The sequence below is a fragment of the Penicillium lagena genome, assembly GCF_028827675.1.
Source record: "Penicillium lagena strain IBT 129212 chromosome Unknown utg000001l_segment0_segment0, whole genome shotgun sequence".
NCBI lineage: Eukaryota > Fungi > Ascomycota > Eurotiomycetes > Eurotiales > Aspergillaceae > Penicillium > Penicillium lagena.
Genome location: NW_026623222.1, coordinates 2,055,107 through 2,071,083, shown reverse-complemented (window position 1 = coordinate 2,071,083; position 15,977 = coordinate 2,055,107). Strand labels below are relative to the sequence as shown.

General features: G+C 52.3%; 6 protein-coding genes across 6 annotated transcripts; 3 read left to right on the top strand and 3 right to left on the bottom strand.

Moving 5' to 3' along the window:
- Window positions 1–121: 121 nt before the first annotated feature.
- Window positions 122–2,446, bottom strand: N7510_000910 (MDR family MFS transporter; the record flags this gene model as incomplete). The annotated part of the gene is made up of 5 exons (XM_056972839.1): window positions 122–559; window positions 663–938; window positions 1,042–1,202; window positions 1,274–1,777; window positions 1,846–2,446. 5 exons carry the CDS (start codon window positions 2,444–2,446, stop codon window positions 122–124), a joined length of 1,980 nt encoding a protein of 659 aa, XP_056837956.1.
- A 402-nt stretch (window positions 2,447–2,848) lies between these two features.
- N7510_000909 (isopenicillin N synthase family dioxygenase) lies at window positions 2,849–3,868 on the top strand (the record flags this gene model as incomplete). Its single annotated transcript, XM_056972838.1, has 2 exons — window positions 2,849–3,154; window positions 3,212–3,868. The coding sequence occupies 2 exons, from the start codon at window positions 2,849–2,851 to the stop codon at window positions 3,866–3,868; spliced, it is 963 nt and encodes a 320-aa protein (XP_056837955.1).
- Window positions 3,869–4,248: 380 nt separating this feature from the next.
- N7510_000908 (putative aldose 1-epimerase family protein) lies at window positions 4,249–5,533 on the top strand (the record flags this gene model as incomplete). The annotated part of the gene is made up of 3 exons (XM_056972837.1): window positions 4,249–4,748; window positions 4,803–5,260; window positions 5,328–5,533. The coding sequence occupies 3 exons, from the start codon at window positions 4,249–4,251 to the stop codon at window positions 5,531–5,533; spliced, it is 1,164 nt and encodes a 387-aa protein (XP_056837954.1).
- A 4,964-nt stretch (window positions 5,534–10,497) lies between these two features.
- N7510_000907 (uncharacterized protein) lies at window positions 10,498–11,983 on the bottom strand (the record flags this gene model as incomplete). Its single annotated transcript, XM_056972836.1, has 2 exons — window positions 10,498–11,271; window positions 11,399–11,983. 2 exons carry the CDS (start codon window positions 11,981–11,983, stop codon window positions 10,498–10,500), a joined length of 1,359 nt encoding a protein of 452 aa, XP_056837953.1.
- A 427-nt stretch (window positions 11,984–12,410) lies between these two features.
- Window positions 12,411–13,052, top strand: N7510_000906 (uncharacterized protein; the record flags this gene model as incomplete). Its single annotated transcript, XM_056972835.1, has 3 exons — window positions 12,411–12,424; window positions 12,484–12,624; window positions 12,683–13,052. 3 exons carry the CDS (start codon window positions 12,411–12,413, stop codon window positions 13,050–13,052), a joined length of 525 nt encoding a protein of 174 aa, XP_056837952.1.
- Window positions 13,053–15,066: 2,014 nt separating this feature from the next.
- Window positions 15,067–15,543, bottom strand: N7510_000905 (uncharacterized protein; the record flags this gene model as incomplete). The annotated part of the gene is made up of 2 exons (XM_056972834.1): window positions 15,067–15,396; window positions 15,457–15,543. The coding sequence occupies 2 exons, from the start codon at window positions 15,541–15,543 to the stop codon at window positions 15,067–15,069; spliced, it is 417 nt and encodes a 138-aa protein (XP_056837951.1).
- Window positions 15,544–15,977: the final 434 nt, after the last annotated feature.

Here is a 15,977-nt window from a genome sequence, read left to right as displayed (position 1 = left end):
CCTAGGGACATGGACATCATAATCTCACCATTTGTGCTATAAACGCTCTCAGGAAAAAGTACAATTCCGAGGAGATCTGACTTGGGGGCGAGTATATCCGATTTCGAGTATTGCTGTTCTTTCACTCTCTCTCTCCCATTAGAAGAATTCCTTCGTCACCGACCTCTCCCCGACATGGACATTCGTGAGCCCCGTACCGGGCCTCGTCAAGTACCCGGGTCCATTGGGATCTATCATGCTCCACCGCGGGCTTTCCATCGTCTCCACGAGCCCCAACTCTACGTCCTCCCGTAGCGTCGACGACATGGGCGCCAGGGGGGGGCAGTGTGGGAAGGGGCGGCAGGGGACCCCACGACATGCGCCACGTCGAGGACTGCTCCGTCGGCGCGATGTCGCCTTCATGGGTAGAGGTGTTGCCAGGGAGGTCAGAAGGGGCGGAGCCGGAGGCATCTGGGGAGCTTCCTGAGGCAGCGCCAGGCTTCTTGCGGGGCGCGACGCGGTGCCAGCCGAGGCCGAAGCTGAGGAAGAAGGAGATGATGGCGGCGGCGGTCGGCAGCCACTATCCCTCACGGTTAGTACGGAACATTTCACGCGTTTGACAACAGCGACGAATGGGGGCTACGAGGCATAGAGAATGCCAGGCATGAGAACAAGAAACATACCATTGTCAGCATGAGCGACTTGCTGTACGCGAAGAGCGTTCCCGACAGCTCCGCAGGCGTGACCACGTTCCGGATGCCCGTTGAGCCGGCGTTGACTACAGCCTCCGGGTTCACGCTGGGTGCGTACGTCGCCAGCTCGCTCGGCAGCTCGTTTTCGAAGACTGACTTGGCGATTGACAACATGATGGTGCCGCCGAAGTACTGCGCGAACATGGTGGACGCGGTGCCGATGGAGATCTGGTCGCCGGGCAGTACGCCCTGCAGCGCGATGACGGGCTATTATTTGCTGGGTCAGCAAAGCTGTGTTTCTTGATACTTTTTCCCTTCTCCATGTTCATGGGAAAATGTTGGGGTAGGAGGTCGGGTTGTGACGACTCACCATCTGGAGCACGAAACCGCGACCAACGCCGACGAGGATTTGGTATCCTATCCATTTGCTTTCAGACGTCGACGGAGTCCAGGCGGTCATGAAGCCGGATCCGATGGATGAGAGCGCGTTTCCCACGAAGGCCCAAGGGGGCACGTATCGCAGCTTGCTCACTAATTCGATCAGCACCGTTCGGCGGAATTCGCATCTCTACACCGATCACCTGAAGCTGAAAAAGACTTACCAAGCGCACCGCAAACGGAGGAAGCGATGATCTGCGCGACCATCGTTGGCAGCAGCATCAAGCCGCTGGTCGTGGGGCTGGCCTGCTTCACCGACTGGAACCACAGCGGCAGATAGTACCCCATCATGAGAAACGCACCGCCTTGCATGAAGGACAGGCAGCAGCCGAATGCGACGACCGGGTTCGACACTATCGACGGCGGGATCAGCGCCTCATCCTGCCGGTACCACACCCATACGACGAAGAGAGCGGCCACCCCGGCGCCACCACACAGCAGGCCGATGATGACAGCGTCGTCCCAGGCATAGCGCTGCCCGCCCCAGCTGAAGGCGAGCAGCACCATCACACAGGCCGGTGCAAAGAGCGCGAAGCCAATGAGGTCCAGGTAGCGTGTTAGATTTCGCAGGATCTCCTTCAGGGGCGGTTTGGCTGTCTGCTCGGGGATGCGGACGAACATGAAGATCAGAGCGGCGATGCCCCCCGGCGGCAGGAAAATCCACATGCCTGTCCTGAATCAGCTTCTCGATCGCGGTCATCTGGAATATATATCAGGAAATGTGATCACAACTTACACCACCGCCAGCCAATGTTCTGGGTGATGGCGCCGCCAATGACCGGCCCGACGACGCCTCCAATTGCCGTCATCGCGACCCCGAGCCCCATCAACGTCGGACGGATGCGTGGATGCGCTGCCGCCGTGATCATGACCATGCTGCCGCTGAAAAGGCCCGCGGCACCCATGCCGGCGACGGCCCGTCCGATGACGAAGCTCGTGCTCGTGGGCGCAAGGGCGCAGACCAGGTTGCCCAGCTCGAACGTCGCCAGATAAGTGAGGAAGCTCCGCTTGAGCTCGAAGAGCGTGTAAACCTTACCGGCGACGGGCTGCATGGCGCAGAGCGGGAGCAGGTACGCGACGCTGTACCAGTCGAGATCGGCGATGGTTCCGTAGTCAGCGGTGATGGAGGGAATCGCGGTCGCAATGATGGAGACGTAGAGCGTGATAATCGAGGATGTCAGGCAGATGCCTCCGAACAAGATCCAGAGAGGCGGGCCGGTGATCCATTTCTTTTCGGGTGAAGCGCCGTCGCCAGCGCCTGGAGGTGCTTGTTTGACTGGAGGGGAGATTGGTGATGAGGCTTGACGTTGAGCCGGCTTTTTGAAGCGACTGAACATGTCGGTGTATCTGGGGATAAAGCTTGAGTCGTTGAAAGTGCTTCTCGCCAAGATTTAGCGCCCGACATTGATGGAGAAATGCCGTTGAGGGGAGCAAAAGACAGGACATGGCTTGGCCAAGGGTACATACACCGTCTTTCAGACATAGGCGGAGGGGCGGAATCCCGAAAACACCCATGTACGTAGTTGCAAGACGATCCCAGAACGGGGTTCGGATGCAGATGCGGCGAGTTTGTAAATGTCGCCGCCGGGGTTAGCGAAATCCGATGTGAAACCGACCCCAGATTTCATGGACTATGAATTAGCACACGAAGAACGCCTTGCAACGTGTCTATAATTATATACTTGTAAAATATCACCACGAGGCGTTCCGATCAATTGCAAGAACCGACTTGAACAAAGATGACACTCGCCATCCCCACCATCGACATCTCACCATTTCGAAAAGACCCATCTTCGGCCGAGGCCCAAAAGGTCATCGAAGGAGTGCGCGCTGCTTGCACCACGTACGGATTCTTTCAGATAGTCGGCCATGGCGTGTCTCGCCAAGCGCAAGAAGACGTGCTCCGCGGTGCCGCCTCTTTCTTCGAGCTCCCGCTGGAGACAAAGCAGACAGTCGACCGGTCGCAGCCCGGATCGTGTGGTCGAGGATATGAGTTGATGCACTCTCAAGAGCAGACAAGAGGCGAGGGGGGAGACTTCAAGGAGGTATGTACATCAGGACTGTCCATCTACAAGTCCACAGATTCACGAACCCGCTTCTAGGGATATTACATTGGTCTCGTCGACGTGCCGAAAGACGACGATATGACGAAGGCCCATCCTCACTTCGTCGGCCCCAATCGTTGGTTGCCGCCATCTATCCAGCCCTTCTCCGTCTTCCGCGAGCCGGTCGACCGCTACCTTGCTGAGCTCCGCCCAGTGGTCGATGTCATGTTCGCCATCGTCGCCGCGGGCATGCCATACGGGCCGCATGTCTTCGACCACTTTCTGACCGGAACTCCCATAGCCCTGCTCAGTCCCAAGCATTACCCGCCCGTCAACTCTGGGCCGGGCCTGGGCTCGGGCGCGCACACGGATTTTGGCGCGCTGACACTGCTGCTGCAGGACGAGCACAGCGGGCTGCAGGTCCAGCACGGCAACTCCTGGATCGATGTGCAGCCAAACCCGGACGCCTACGTCGTCAACATCGGGGACATGCTACAGCGGTGGACGCGGGGCGAGTACAAGAGCACCGTCCACCGCGTCGTAGCGCCCACGGGCGACACCCACCGCTACAGTCTGCCCTTCTTCTTCAACGGCAATGTCGACGCGAAGCTGGCACCTCTTGACGGAGAGGTCAGGAACGGGGAGAAGGTCCTCACCGTGGAGGAGCATATGCTGGAGAGGTTCATGGCGACGTACTTGAAGGAGGATCATTGATCGATAGTATTGCAGCCTAGAATTAATTCATTTATCCATCATCACTGTTACAGCCATTGGTGCGGATGTAGTCGATGCCCACCACAGCTTGCAGGCTGACTGCATTCTACGAGACGTTGGCGTATCCCAAAAGTCGCCGCGCCATGCCGATCCTGGCCCCATCTTATTCTATTTACAGTTAAAGTCGCCGTCTCCGCCACGTGCGTAAGCCTCCCGCAGGATCCACTATGCGGGCCCCAGGGAGGATTGCTAAGTATACCAGCGGGGGCCGTTGTGAGGCTACCCTGGGAGCGTAGGACAGTTCGGACGAGAAACAGCAAAAGTGGTCTGGCTCGTCGATGTCTTTTCTCTGAACCACCACAACACTTCTGTAAGGCTCGATGTTTGGCGGTACACTCCTCAAGAAGGTCTTCCTCTCGCTCCTCGGTGGCGATGGTATCAACCCATTCTCCATAATGGGCGCGTTGCTCCCCGCAGACGCGTCTGGCAAATATGTCATCGAGTCCGAAGGCATCCGACTTGCCTTCGTGCGTAAGGGCGGCGCGGTTGCGAACCTCTGGATCAACGACACCAACTGCCGGGAGCTGGACGTGGTGCTGGGCTTCGACAACTCATCGCTGTACGAAACGTACCCGGGCCCGCACACGCTGAACGGCGCGATCGGAAGGTACGCCGGCGTCATCAGCAATGGCGAGTTCGAGCTCAACGGACAAAAACACTACACCTCCAAGAATCATCGCGATGGTAAGTCCACGCTGCACGGCGGCAACAAAGGTTGGGGACAGATGACGCTGTATCCGGCTGCGAAAACGAAGAGCAGTATCACGTTTGTCGTGTTTGACCGCGGCAACAACGGCTTTCCTGGGCGGGCAGCGGCAAGGTAAGCCGATTTATTTTCACGAATTGGGTATATCTAACGGATCACACTGTTTAGCCTCACACATACCTTGACTCCCTACGAATGGCGCATCTCGTATGGCGTCACGCCCTTAGTGGCCGATTTCCCGATCAGCTTAAGCCAACAAGTCTTCTGGAACCTCGGCGGCTTTCTCAATCCCTCCTCATCCTCCGACTCAACTGAGGAGTCCTCGAGCCAGCTCGGCGACCATTCGCTGCACCTGCCCTTTTCGGGGATGCGGCTCGATGCGGATGAGCACGGCATCCCTACCGGCGACATCAGGGGAAACCGACCAAATTCAACCTTTGACTACTGGTCGCGGCCGCGCGTGCCCTCTGAGCCCCTTGACGACACCTTCCTGGTCAACCGTCGCCAGCCGTGGGACATGCACGCGGCGCCTGTTGCGACACTGGCCAACAACCGCTCTGGCATTAAACTCGATCTGTACACGAATCAAGAGGCGCTGCACACTGTGACCTGGGAGGAGCCCGAAGGTGAGTCTCTCGTGAATTATGAAAGTAGTGAAAGTGAAAGGCTGATGCACTCTGGGTTGAGGTATAGGCGCGCTTAAGCGGAAACGCACGCAGGGCGAAGGCGATATCCCGTCTCACGCGGCCATCTCGCTGCAGATGCAGGACTGGACGGACGCAATCAGCCACCCAGAATGGCAACGCGAGGCGGAAACGATCTGGGGTGCGGACCGGCTGTACACCATGTACACGTCGTACAAGTTCTCAGTGAGGCGGGACGGGGGATCATGTGTTTGAGCAGCAGTGAAAACTAGGTTGTTTTCGATTGCTCGTTCCTTGCTTGCATTCAAATCTTGCTATTTGAGGTTAGAGTATACGTTGATGTTTTATGTTACTGCTATATTCGAAAACAGATCCCCTCGTAGACACTCACAGATTATTTCCCACGCCCTATCTTGAAACACATCAACCAAATCTATCTATTCTCCCTAAAATGTCTGTCATTTTGTTATTGTCTTTCATGAACGGTAATGAATGAGTCATAATTTTACATAAAGGGCTAATACCCATAATCAGCCATAAAAAGAACTTGCATCGCTATTTCTGCCATGCTGGCAGTATTCAAAATCGGGGGTGATGGGTTCATCTGACGCAGCATGATTGGACCCGGATACATAGATGTTGATATCGGAATCCACGACAAACCACGATAAGCCAAGTGGTAGAAAAGGAAGAATTTAGAACAAGGATCATAAGTCGGTTATATTTCCCAGGATGAAGAACACCACTTTTCGTCAGATGCGCTGAGTGCGGAAGTCGCGGATATCGAAATCCCCGACGGTTCTGCTTGAAAGTCTGACATGCCTGGTTGTCACACTGACCGCGCACACATTTGCCGCCACATGCTTCGACCAACGGATCTCAATTGCACCCCCCACCGGCACAGTAAGCGTTCATGTCTACACACTGAAGAACACGTTAGTGGGATAACCTTGACAACAGAGAATATAGGGTGAAGTTTACCGAATATCCACAGGCACCACAGTTGGAACTGTCATCCTCCAAGTTTGTACACCCATCAGAACAAGGTGTCTTTGAAGGATCGGAGCACACGCAGGTGCCAGCTTCGCATGACGAGCCAGATGGACACTCAAAGATTCCAATATTAGCATATAGATCATTAACACATGTTGAAAAGAGCTACCTGGTTCCCACAGCTACCGCAGTTGCTACCGTCGGTCTGTAAATTTACACAGCCAACGACGGGACATGGTGTCAATGAAGGATCGGAGCACACACAGGTGCCAGCTTCGCATGACGAGCCAGGTGGGCACTTAAAGATTCCAATATTAGCATAGAGATCATTAAAACATGGTGACAAGAACTACCTGATTCCCACAGCTACCACAGTTGCTACCGTCGGTCTGTAAATCTGTACAGCCAACGACGGGACATGGTGACTCTGAGGTAGGGCACTGACAAGTGCCGGCTGTGCATGCCATGCCAGACAGGCACTGGATAACTCTCAGGTTAGTAACAGATACCAATATGATTGTTTTTGGGAGAGTGACCTTAGTTTCACAACTACCACAGTTGTTATTGTCCGACTGCAGATCCGTACAGGCATTACTGCATATTGTTCCTCCATTGGGGCACTGACAAGTGCCGAGGTTGCATAATGCGGTAGGCGGGCACTGTACAATAAGTATGTATTTATATTAGAAGTAGGGGAATGAAGACTTCGTACCGTCTTTCCGCAGCCACCGCAGTTATTGATGTCCATCAGGCAGGCACCGCCACACAGAGACGCTCCACCGGCGCACTCACAAGTACCCGCCGAGCATGATGAGCCAGCCGGACACTACCATCGAAGTAAGTATGGCTCGGTGTTCGTAAAATAGGAGTACACGTAGCGTATAGAACTCACGACTTGATTGCACTGCCCGCAGTTCTTTGAATCAGTGCTCGTGTCTGCACAAACCTTATTACACACTTGCTCCGAGGAAGACGTTTTATAGGGACCGCAAATATAGCAAGGTCCCTGTCCACGAAGAGCTGGGAATAGACAGGTTATAGCTGGATTCTGATAATTTTTAGTGCACCATTGAGTGCATTGAGCGAGCTTGATGACAGCACTTTGAGACCAAACAGGAGAAACTAGATAGCGATGTTAACTATAACAGTTTACAGGACTAGCACACGAATTCGGCCGGGGTCTTACCTAGTGCAAGAAGGATTATAGTTGTTATTCCAGCCATTGTCGAACACTCCTTGTCGATGTGGAATTATGCTCTGTTGCGTTCAACTGTCGTGCAGTTATCATTTCCCAGTTCATACACCTGTGTAGGACCTACAGTTCCATATATTCTTAATATATCTTATTATCTTCTATGACGCATACCTCCATCTATGATTCATATCAACTATCTACTTTCGGATGTACTTTGCGTTGCAGACTTAGGTTGTCATGACACTTGAAGCTCGTTTAAGCTCTGTCAGGCAGTCTTGAGTTCTTCTGGCCAGGTCTGGGAAACATTGTACCACGGTACGAATGATGGAAAAGAAGTGAATTAGAGCTAACACTGACAGAATTCGGAAACCCTCCAACCATTTCACTTGTGGCGGTACGGAATTGGACAATAGTCTTGGCAGGTATTCTAGGCCCCTCGTAATTTAAAGTGCTTTGTAGGTCACACTGTCGTCATGTAAAGAATCTCTGTATTATTGGCAAAAAGGAAGATCCACAGCCAAGATTAATTGGGATTAGCGTGTCTCAAATTAAGGTTCGGGGAACCATTCGTGAGAGAGTGTGTGGGGGAATCTGTTTTCGAATACGACAATACAATCACATATCGTTGGGGTCACGTGAGATTTTACATGACTTCGTAGGCGTTGGATACAATGACTATAACTATGGTCTAGACCAGACTGTGTTATATACGCTCCGCGATGTTAATCAGCACCTGCTGTTCTTCCTTCGGCAGGTACACTCCATCAAGCACCATGATTTCACGGTTGCTGTGGTCTACAGTCAAATCCCAGGCAGACTCCCCCCGCCTGTCTTTTTTGACATCCCCTACGTATGCGTCGCAGCCTTCGTATTAACCTCATCAGCGCATATCTCATTCCATGGGGCCAAAACTATCGGAGCAGAACTAAAACCGCGCACTAACCCCTCTTTTTGCTGAAGCAACGCACAAAAACACTTGTTCCTCACCTGAGGAACCTTGTGGCGTTTCCAGCAAAATTATTTCTCCAACTTGAGTCTCGCACACCTTCATAATCCATTATTTGTGCCTAGAGGTGGCAAGATGTCTAACGTCCCTCGAATTACCAAAATGTCTCTCCATTTACCAACAGAGATAACACTTTTCATAGTGACATTCTTAGAGGCACAAAGAGATATTAACTCGTTATCTCAACCTAACAAACAATTCTATAACGTCCTAAATCTATGCTTATATCGAAAAAATTCTCAAAATTCTAAATCTTTAGCACTGTTATAGGCTACTCGACATAGGAAAACTGCTATAGCTCGAAAGTGTCTCTAGGTAGGAGCAAACGTGATGGCGAAAGATGTGCCTTTGCGGATAGGATCGCGCAGAGGTGAATCTAGGGCGATAGGATTATCCCGTGCCGTAGAGTTTGGGCATGAGGCGATGGTGAAGCTATCAGTTGAAATCAGGTAAGTTGATCTGGACTCAAAAGACGAGCTAAGTTACACGACCCTCACCTACCTGCAAAGTAGTGGGCATGAGGCGGTCGTGAGACTGTTACTCGAAACTGGGCTGGTGGATCTGAATGCAAGCAACCACTACGGGCTCACGCCATTGACTATGGCTGCAAAGAATGGACATGAGGCAGTGATGAAGCTCTTACTTGAGATGGGGCAGGTGAATATGAACAAATCGAACTTCGAGCCTGGGACACCATTATACTGTGCCAAACAGTTTAGGCATGAGAAGGCAGTGAAGCTTTTACTTGAAACTAGGCAGGTTGATCAAGACTCGTAAGACCATAAAGGTCGAACAACATTAACCTATGCCGGAGAGTCAAGGTATGAGGCGATAGTGAAGCTGATAGATACTTGGAGCCAGGCAGGTGGAGGTGGATGAGTGCAAGACCCCTGATAGCACCCAAGGCACATTTTAGATGGATCCTATGGTGGGCTATGTGAACATGCTGGATACTCTAACCTTTGTAGACGAAAAGAAAGAGATGTACTATCAGTAAGGCAAAGAGACGGTTGAGCAAACGAAGTGAAGCTTCATAGAACCAACTCAAAGACTTCTTCCAAGCCATCTTCTTCATCCATCTCTTCTCCAACCTTCTGAAACCCATAACTCGTAACAATCCTTCTCGAGATCCAGTTAGTTGGGCTGATAGACGCCCTTACAACATTGACTCGAGGGTCATCCCGGCATACTCCGAGCAAAGTCCTAAGAGTCGCTGTCCCATATCCACGGCAACGAAGCACAGGATCAACTGCGTATCCAAATTCTACCATACCTCTCTGGTCGGGTCTGGCATGGAATCCAGCCCGCCCAACGATAGCTCGTGTTTGCTGGTCGCGGATAATTCGAGTGGTCCAAATGCGATCATCGGGATTCGTGAGGTGCTGGTCTCGTCGTCTTCTCCAAGTCCGTCGACTTGAGTCGCTTACTAGGAATGGCAGGACGCCGTTATCGATCTGTTTGCGTGCTGTTTCGAGATCACCTTCACAGAGTAGATTCAGCGCTTGCGGAGAGAGACATTCTAGTTCGCAGGAAATTGGTCCATCTTGGGTTGATCTCCAAGGAGCTTCTGTGACTGTCATGATGACAGTTTGGGGAATGTAGATGTTTTTTTCCCTCTTATTTTGTTGTTGTTTGTGGAGAATCTTGTTGCTAAGATTTTTGCTTTGGGGTTGGAAGAGAGAGGGAGCGGGCGAGCGGGTTTTATTTCATGACTCATTCCTTAGGGCTTCGTATTCATCTCTGAGCTACTGGGTTTGGCATTCGGGGAGGAAGGAGATAAATTCGAAGATGCACTTGGATTCTTGGACTAATTATATTGAATGATTGATGAAGCTGAGTATGAGAAGTCGTAACGCAGCCAGTGTCGAGTAATGAATGCTTTCAACTCAGAGAAAAGGTCCTCCATAGGATTCCAATCGAGCGAGTAAGGTGGCAGACACACTAGCTTCATTCCTGCTTCCGCACACATTCCCTCAATCCGATCAGAACGATGCATCGAAGTCGAGAAGTTGTGTGGATTCAGTATCAAGGCTTGAGAAAAACTTTGGGCAGTATGTCATAATTTTCGTTCACTGGCTGCCAAAAGAATTTTCCACGCCCACAAATGTCATCAGCCCAGAAGTCAACGATACAGTCGCCGAGTAGTTCTTCCCATGGAAGTTCCATTCCGAGTGCCTTGGCCATCATATCACAGTTGACTAGCACTCGCCAGCAATAGGTGAGATATCGACCCAGTTCCTCATGGTTTGATGGGTGGAAGGGATCATGTGGCTCGCTCAATCTCCCCAAAGGCTCATAACCAGCGAGCTCCATGACGTACAACACCAACTCCGGCGGAAGACCTATTCGATACAAGTAGTCCTGAACAAGTGCGACGTCAGCTCGACCTGGCCGGTGACCATCCAGATTTACATTCTCCAAAACGAGAAATTCGTTGATGGGCACCCTCCCATAATGATTAGCCCGACGACTGCTATAATCTGGGGCATCGTGATGTTTGATATCTGCCCAACAGAGCCAATGACTCTTTCTAATGCGAGGCGCAAGGTACTCGCCCCTAAATTGGTCGTCGTATATCCCAAAGAATTGCCGATGAGGATATGTGCTCACATCTGATGTTTGGCCCGTGCCTGTGCATGTTCTCAGTGTAAACTGGTAGAACTTGCTGTTTCGGTAATCGGTTTCCTGGGTTCTCCCGGAAGCGTCGTCCCATATCTCTGGTTTGCAGTAAATCGTGTTCAGACATATATAGGCCCTAAGGGCCTTAATACATACTTGGTCCCATCCGAGATCAGGGTCCTGTGCTGGTCAGTACATAGGATCAACAGCGCTTAAAAATGTAAACAAGATGGAAGTACGCCGAATATTTGTGAAAAAACGTATCGGGACCGAACATGAGCGAAGGATCTTTGCTATGTAGACTCACCAAGCACTGACATTGAGAGTCACGCCACCATTGCTCCAGACACACTCCAGGGAGAGCACACGCGCGCAGAATAGCGTCCATCTCCCCGTGTAACAGCAGAGTTTTCATCACTTCGACATTAAAGAACGCCTTCGAGTTCTCAATGAAGAATTGGTAGCATTGTCTAGAATAACCAGAATGTCGGATGAACGCAGACACCCGTTTCTCTTCATCCGGAATAGGAACGCATTGACACTCTTCTTTGTACTGAGCTACTAGGCAGATGCCACTAGGACATCTGCCTTCGAAGCCATAACTACGCCATCTGCGCACAGTAGGGGTGATTTTCTGAACAGTGACTGCGTCCAGAATAACATCTGCTGGATCTGCCGGATCATATGTAGAAGGATATTTGTTGCGCTCGCATACCGAATGCTCGTCGATGGTTCGTGTGAACGCTTTGATGAAATAAGTGAGCTCTTTGCCTTGGTTAGGTTTCATCCTCGGACGGAGGTTCGTGAAGCTATAGGCACCACGAGAATGAGTGTTCCAGTAAAGATTCGAGGTTAGAAGGCTCCACGGGATATTGTGGGCTTGGTGCGCCATCTTGTAGTGGGGATGTTGCCGCAATCAATCCAAGCGGATGGCCTTTCCTACGGGGATTCTTATCGTGATTCAAATGTCACGTCACCTGATGTCAGATGCGCTAGTACCAACATGTCGATTATGGCTCTCGCTTGGACCTCGAGCTTCCAAGCCGAACAGTTGATTGCTACTAAGAACGCTATTTGACTTTGTATTATCTCAAAGCTTTAGTGAGTGGTTGACTAGGCATACTGAGCGACTCAAATGACGATGTCCCCGAACATGTACTCTTCCACGGAGCCTGAGAACCATGTCACTCAGCTGAGACTGGCAAACTGGGCACCACCTTCAACGCCATCGCACAGGTAGATCCCCCAATAGGCTTATGACGCTTCTCTCAATCAGCATGGTGATTTGGGCAACCACTGCGCTCGTAAATTCACCCTCAATGTTGCGCGACCGGTAAGTGCTGCGCGATGAAAGTTGACTGTCTAAGAGCGCTGCTATATTTCCTTGTGTAGACATAGCACGCGGAAGCCTGATGACGAGCTCATCAGCCGATTTCAACGTACATTTGCAGATGTCGTAACCCGACGAGGGAGCAATGGGCATGAAACAGTGCCTCTTAACAAGAGAGTAGGCGATCCGATGAAACCTGCAAGGTAACGCATTCTTAAGCTGCTCTAGTTCCGCCGCTGACGTGCTTCGATTCGTATATAGAACAGTAGAGGATAGAGAATGGAAATTTCTCAACCAACGCACACCGCGTAATCTTCCACAACCAAGCTGGCGATTTACACATACCGACGCTGGGCTGGATAAATTTATGCCTATATTTCCGCCGATTCCCCTTGCAGACGTGCAGCCTAATGCCCAGGGCATTATGGGACAGCACAGCCAACACTTTCTTGCCCAACAAATGCCGGGCATGAAAATGGATGTGCAGGCTCAGCCACAGTCCTTTGCGCCGAGCGCATTCATGCATCGCGGCGACTCTGGTTATGATGCGATGGATGAATCCAGTAGTGAGAGTGAAATGCAAATGGTTTCGGCATCGAACACTACTACCTCTTCCGGAAGGACAAGCTAGATGGACGTATCGTATGTGGACCCATCGGGTGAAAAGTGAGTTTGAGCATGCCCTCAAATAGTCATGCCCTTGCTGACCCTAGTCTTAGGTTCCGTTATAATGTCCGTCTGCGCACTCCAACGGCCATGGTCAAGCACGCGAAAGAAATCCCCATTACATATCTCAATAAAGGCCAAACATATAACCTCTCAATAGTCGATTCTGACACGGGAATATTGATATTCCGGGACTATTCGTAGTATAGACTAGTGTATATTGGCAGTGGAGCTGGAGAATAAATTGAAGAGTGTAGGGGGTCGCACCAGTTTCGAGACGTACTGTACTTGATTCTCCTCTTCTGCTTGATTCTCCTCTTCTGTCCTATCAAGCATCTTTGTAGGGCTATGTATGTCACGTGACGACCAACTCATAAGCAATGTGTCATGTTCCGTCCCCATATTTAGCTTCCATCCTTCGAACTGTCTGGAGATTATAATCTACGAACAAGGTCCTACAGGATCAATATTATCCACCACCAGTGTCCTGCACTACCAATCCGATCATTGTCGTTCTCAAGTCTCTCGTGTGAGTCTGTTGACTGGTAGAATTACACTCCGTCAGATGGGAATTGGAAAGAAAAAAGAACAAAGTGTACTAGTCCAAGTGGACGCTAGTGGTTCATTCAAGCACATATTTGGGGAGCCTAACGTAATCGGATCGACATGTAAACCGGTGGCCCCCAAGGCGATATCGCCCCAACATCTCAACTTCCTCATTTACGGGCGACGAACCATCCACCGCCCCTTCCGATTCTCTGACCGAATCCCCAAAATTCTACGTAGCGCGGCGTGGATGGTCTAATATGTAGATCGGTTGGTTGGATGGGCCACTCACCTGCTGGTTACCTACGTTAGTACGCTTACTTACATATGTACTTGACTCAGCTGCAGTTTCAGCTAACGAGAGTACGTTCAGCCTAGTCGCTTGGCGTCTCTTGTGGGGAAGCCACAAGCATTGATTGGTGTGAGTCTCAAAGTATATCAGATCTCCCATTATCGGGTGGCATCTACGGGCCGCACGCCTTCCCAGCCCCAAAAACAAATCATCCAGTCAGCAATGCACCTGGCAGCCTTGGCTCTGGCCGATTCCTGATGGATTGCGCCTCCCACTCACGGCGAAGAAGGCTAGGGCGCCCCCGGTCCCATGTCTCCCGAGCTGGCCTTCTTGCTTGGCGGAGCCAGGACGACTTCTGGCTTCACACTCTACAGTCTGTCCTACCATGGTATCAACCGATGCTCAGAAGACGCCGACCCGGTCGACGTGTGACAAATGCCGCAATCTCAAGCAGGCCTGCCAGCGCGATCTTGGGTCAATCGATTGCAAGCGGTGTCTCCGCCTGCAGATCCAGTGCACATACAGTGCGCCGCTCCGGATGGGTCGACCCAAGAAGGATGAGTCTGGGCGAGCTCACTCCGCTGCTCTCATTGCTTCTTCCTCGCACGCCACGCATCGAGTTCGAAGAGGAGCCAAACCGGACCGATATGGGACAAATTATGAACGGCCGTCGGCTGTTTTCGAGGATAGACAAGGAGCAATGGACATATCGAGGCCGTCAATACACCCGGCCTTTCAGGACGGCTCAATGATGGCCTTCTCATCACCGTCAGAGCAGACTCTACTCGCAGGCACCTCGATCTCCAGCGGGTCGGCGTACTACGATTTAAAGACCCCAGGTCTAGCGTTTGGTCATCATTCCACAAACTCACAGGGTACGTCTCCTTCCCTTCACTTCCCATATACGCCGTGTGCGGGTGCGAGCCTTGAGCGCAGTTGGGCTAATACAGCAATCCTAGGCCTGAATATCAATCCCGCGGAGCCTTTCCTTAGCTTAGCAGCATCTAACTTCGCCAACGACAACATGGATATGTTTCATATTCCGTCACATAAGGGCAGCACCCCTCCGGACCCCGCCTTCTCAGGCCTCGAAACCATGATGGCCGAGCCACCCGATCCGGCCTCTGTCGACACGGCTTCATCATCCAACTTGTGCATGACCGATGCCACCGACAATGACATCAACGAGGTCCCTCCTCCTACCTGGGCCCTTCCCGAAGAGCGCCACGAACAGATCTTGCACAGGCTCACCGTCCTTCAGCTCGACCTGTACCAGTTCCTCACGAAGCTGCGTAACCCCCGTCCTGACGCTGCCCCCGCCACGGCCGGCCAACCTCAGTCCCCTTCGCTTCCGCACCAAACCCGGGCAAAGGGTGCCGTGACCCGCTACGACGAGGTCTTCGGCGCGACGCACACCCTCGTCGACCTGCTGTGCTGCCTCGCGCCCTCGCTGTCGCCAGCCGGCGCGCCCCTGGACGTCGCAACCGCGCTGCAGGTCCTAAGCTGCTACCTGCGTCTGCTAGACGTATACGCCGGGCTGTTGAGCGCCAGCCAGCGGCTGCTGCTTCATGCGAGGAGTGACAGGTCCTATAGCAGCGGGATCGGCAGCGGCGCACATGGTGGTGATCGTGCGAGAAGCAATGCCTCCGCGGATTCAAGTTGCTCCGGCTCCTCGCCTTTCAGCTCTTCTTCAGCCTCCGTGTCCCCGGCCTTTACTCCCGCTTCCACTGCCACTGGCAGCAGCACCGCTTCTGCCTCACGGCGTACGAGTTCCTGGGCCCCTTCGCTTGCCGCCCCGACCGCTACCAATGGAGAGTATCAATGCCACCCCCAGCCTGGACCGGTGCTCCTTATACGCAGCAGCAGCACCAGAATGATAATAGATCACAGCCACAAGCACACCAGCACCGAGAGCAGGAACAAGAAAAAGAAGTACCTTTCCCGACGTTCTCGATTGGATCCTTCTGCGTGCCGGGCCCGAATGACCTGAACACGGCGGTGCAGCTATACGTCGTGACGCAGATGCTGCGGCGGGTGCGGCGGGCGGTGCGG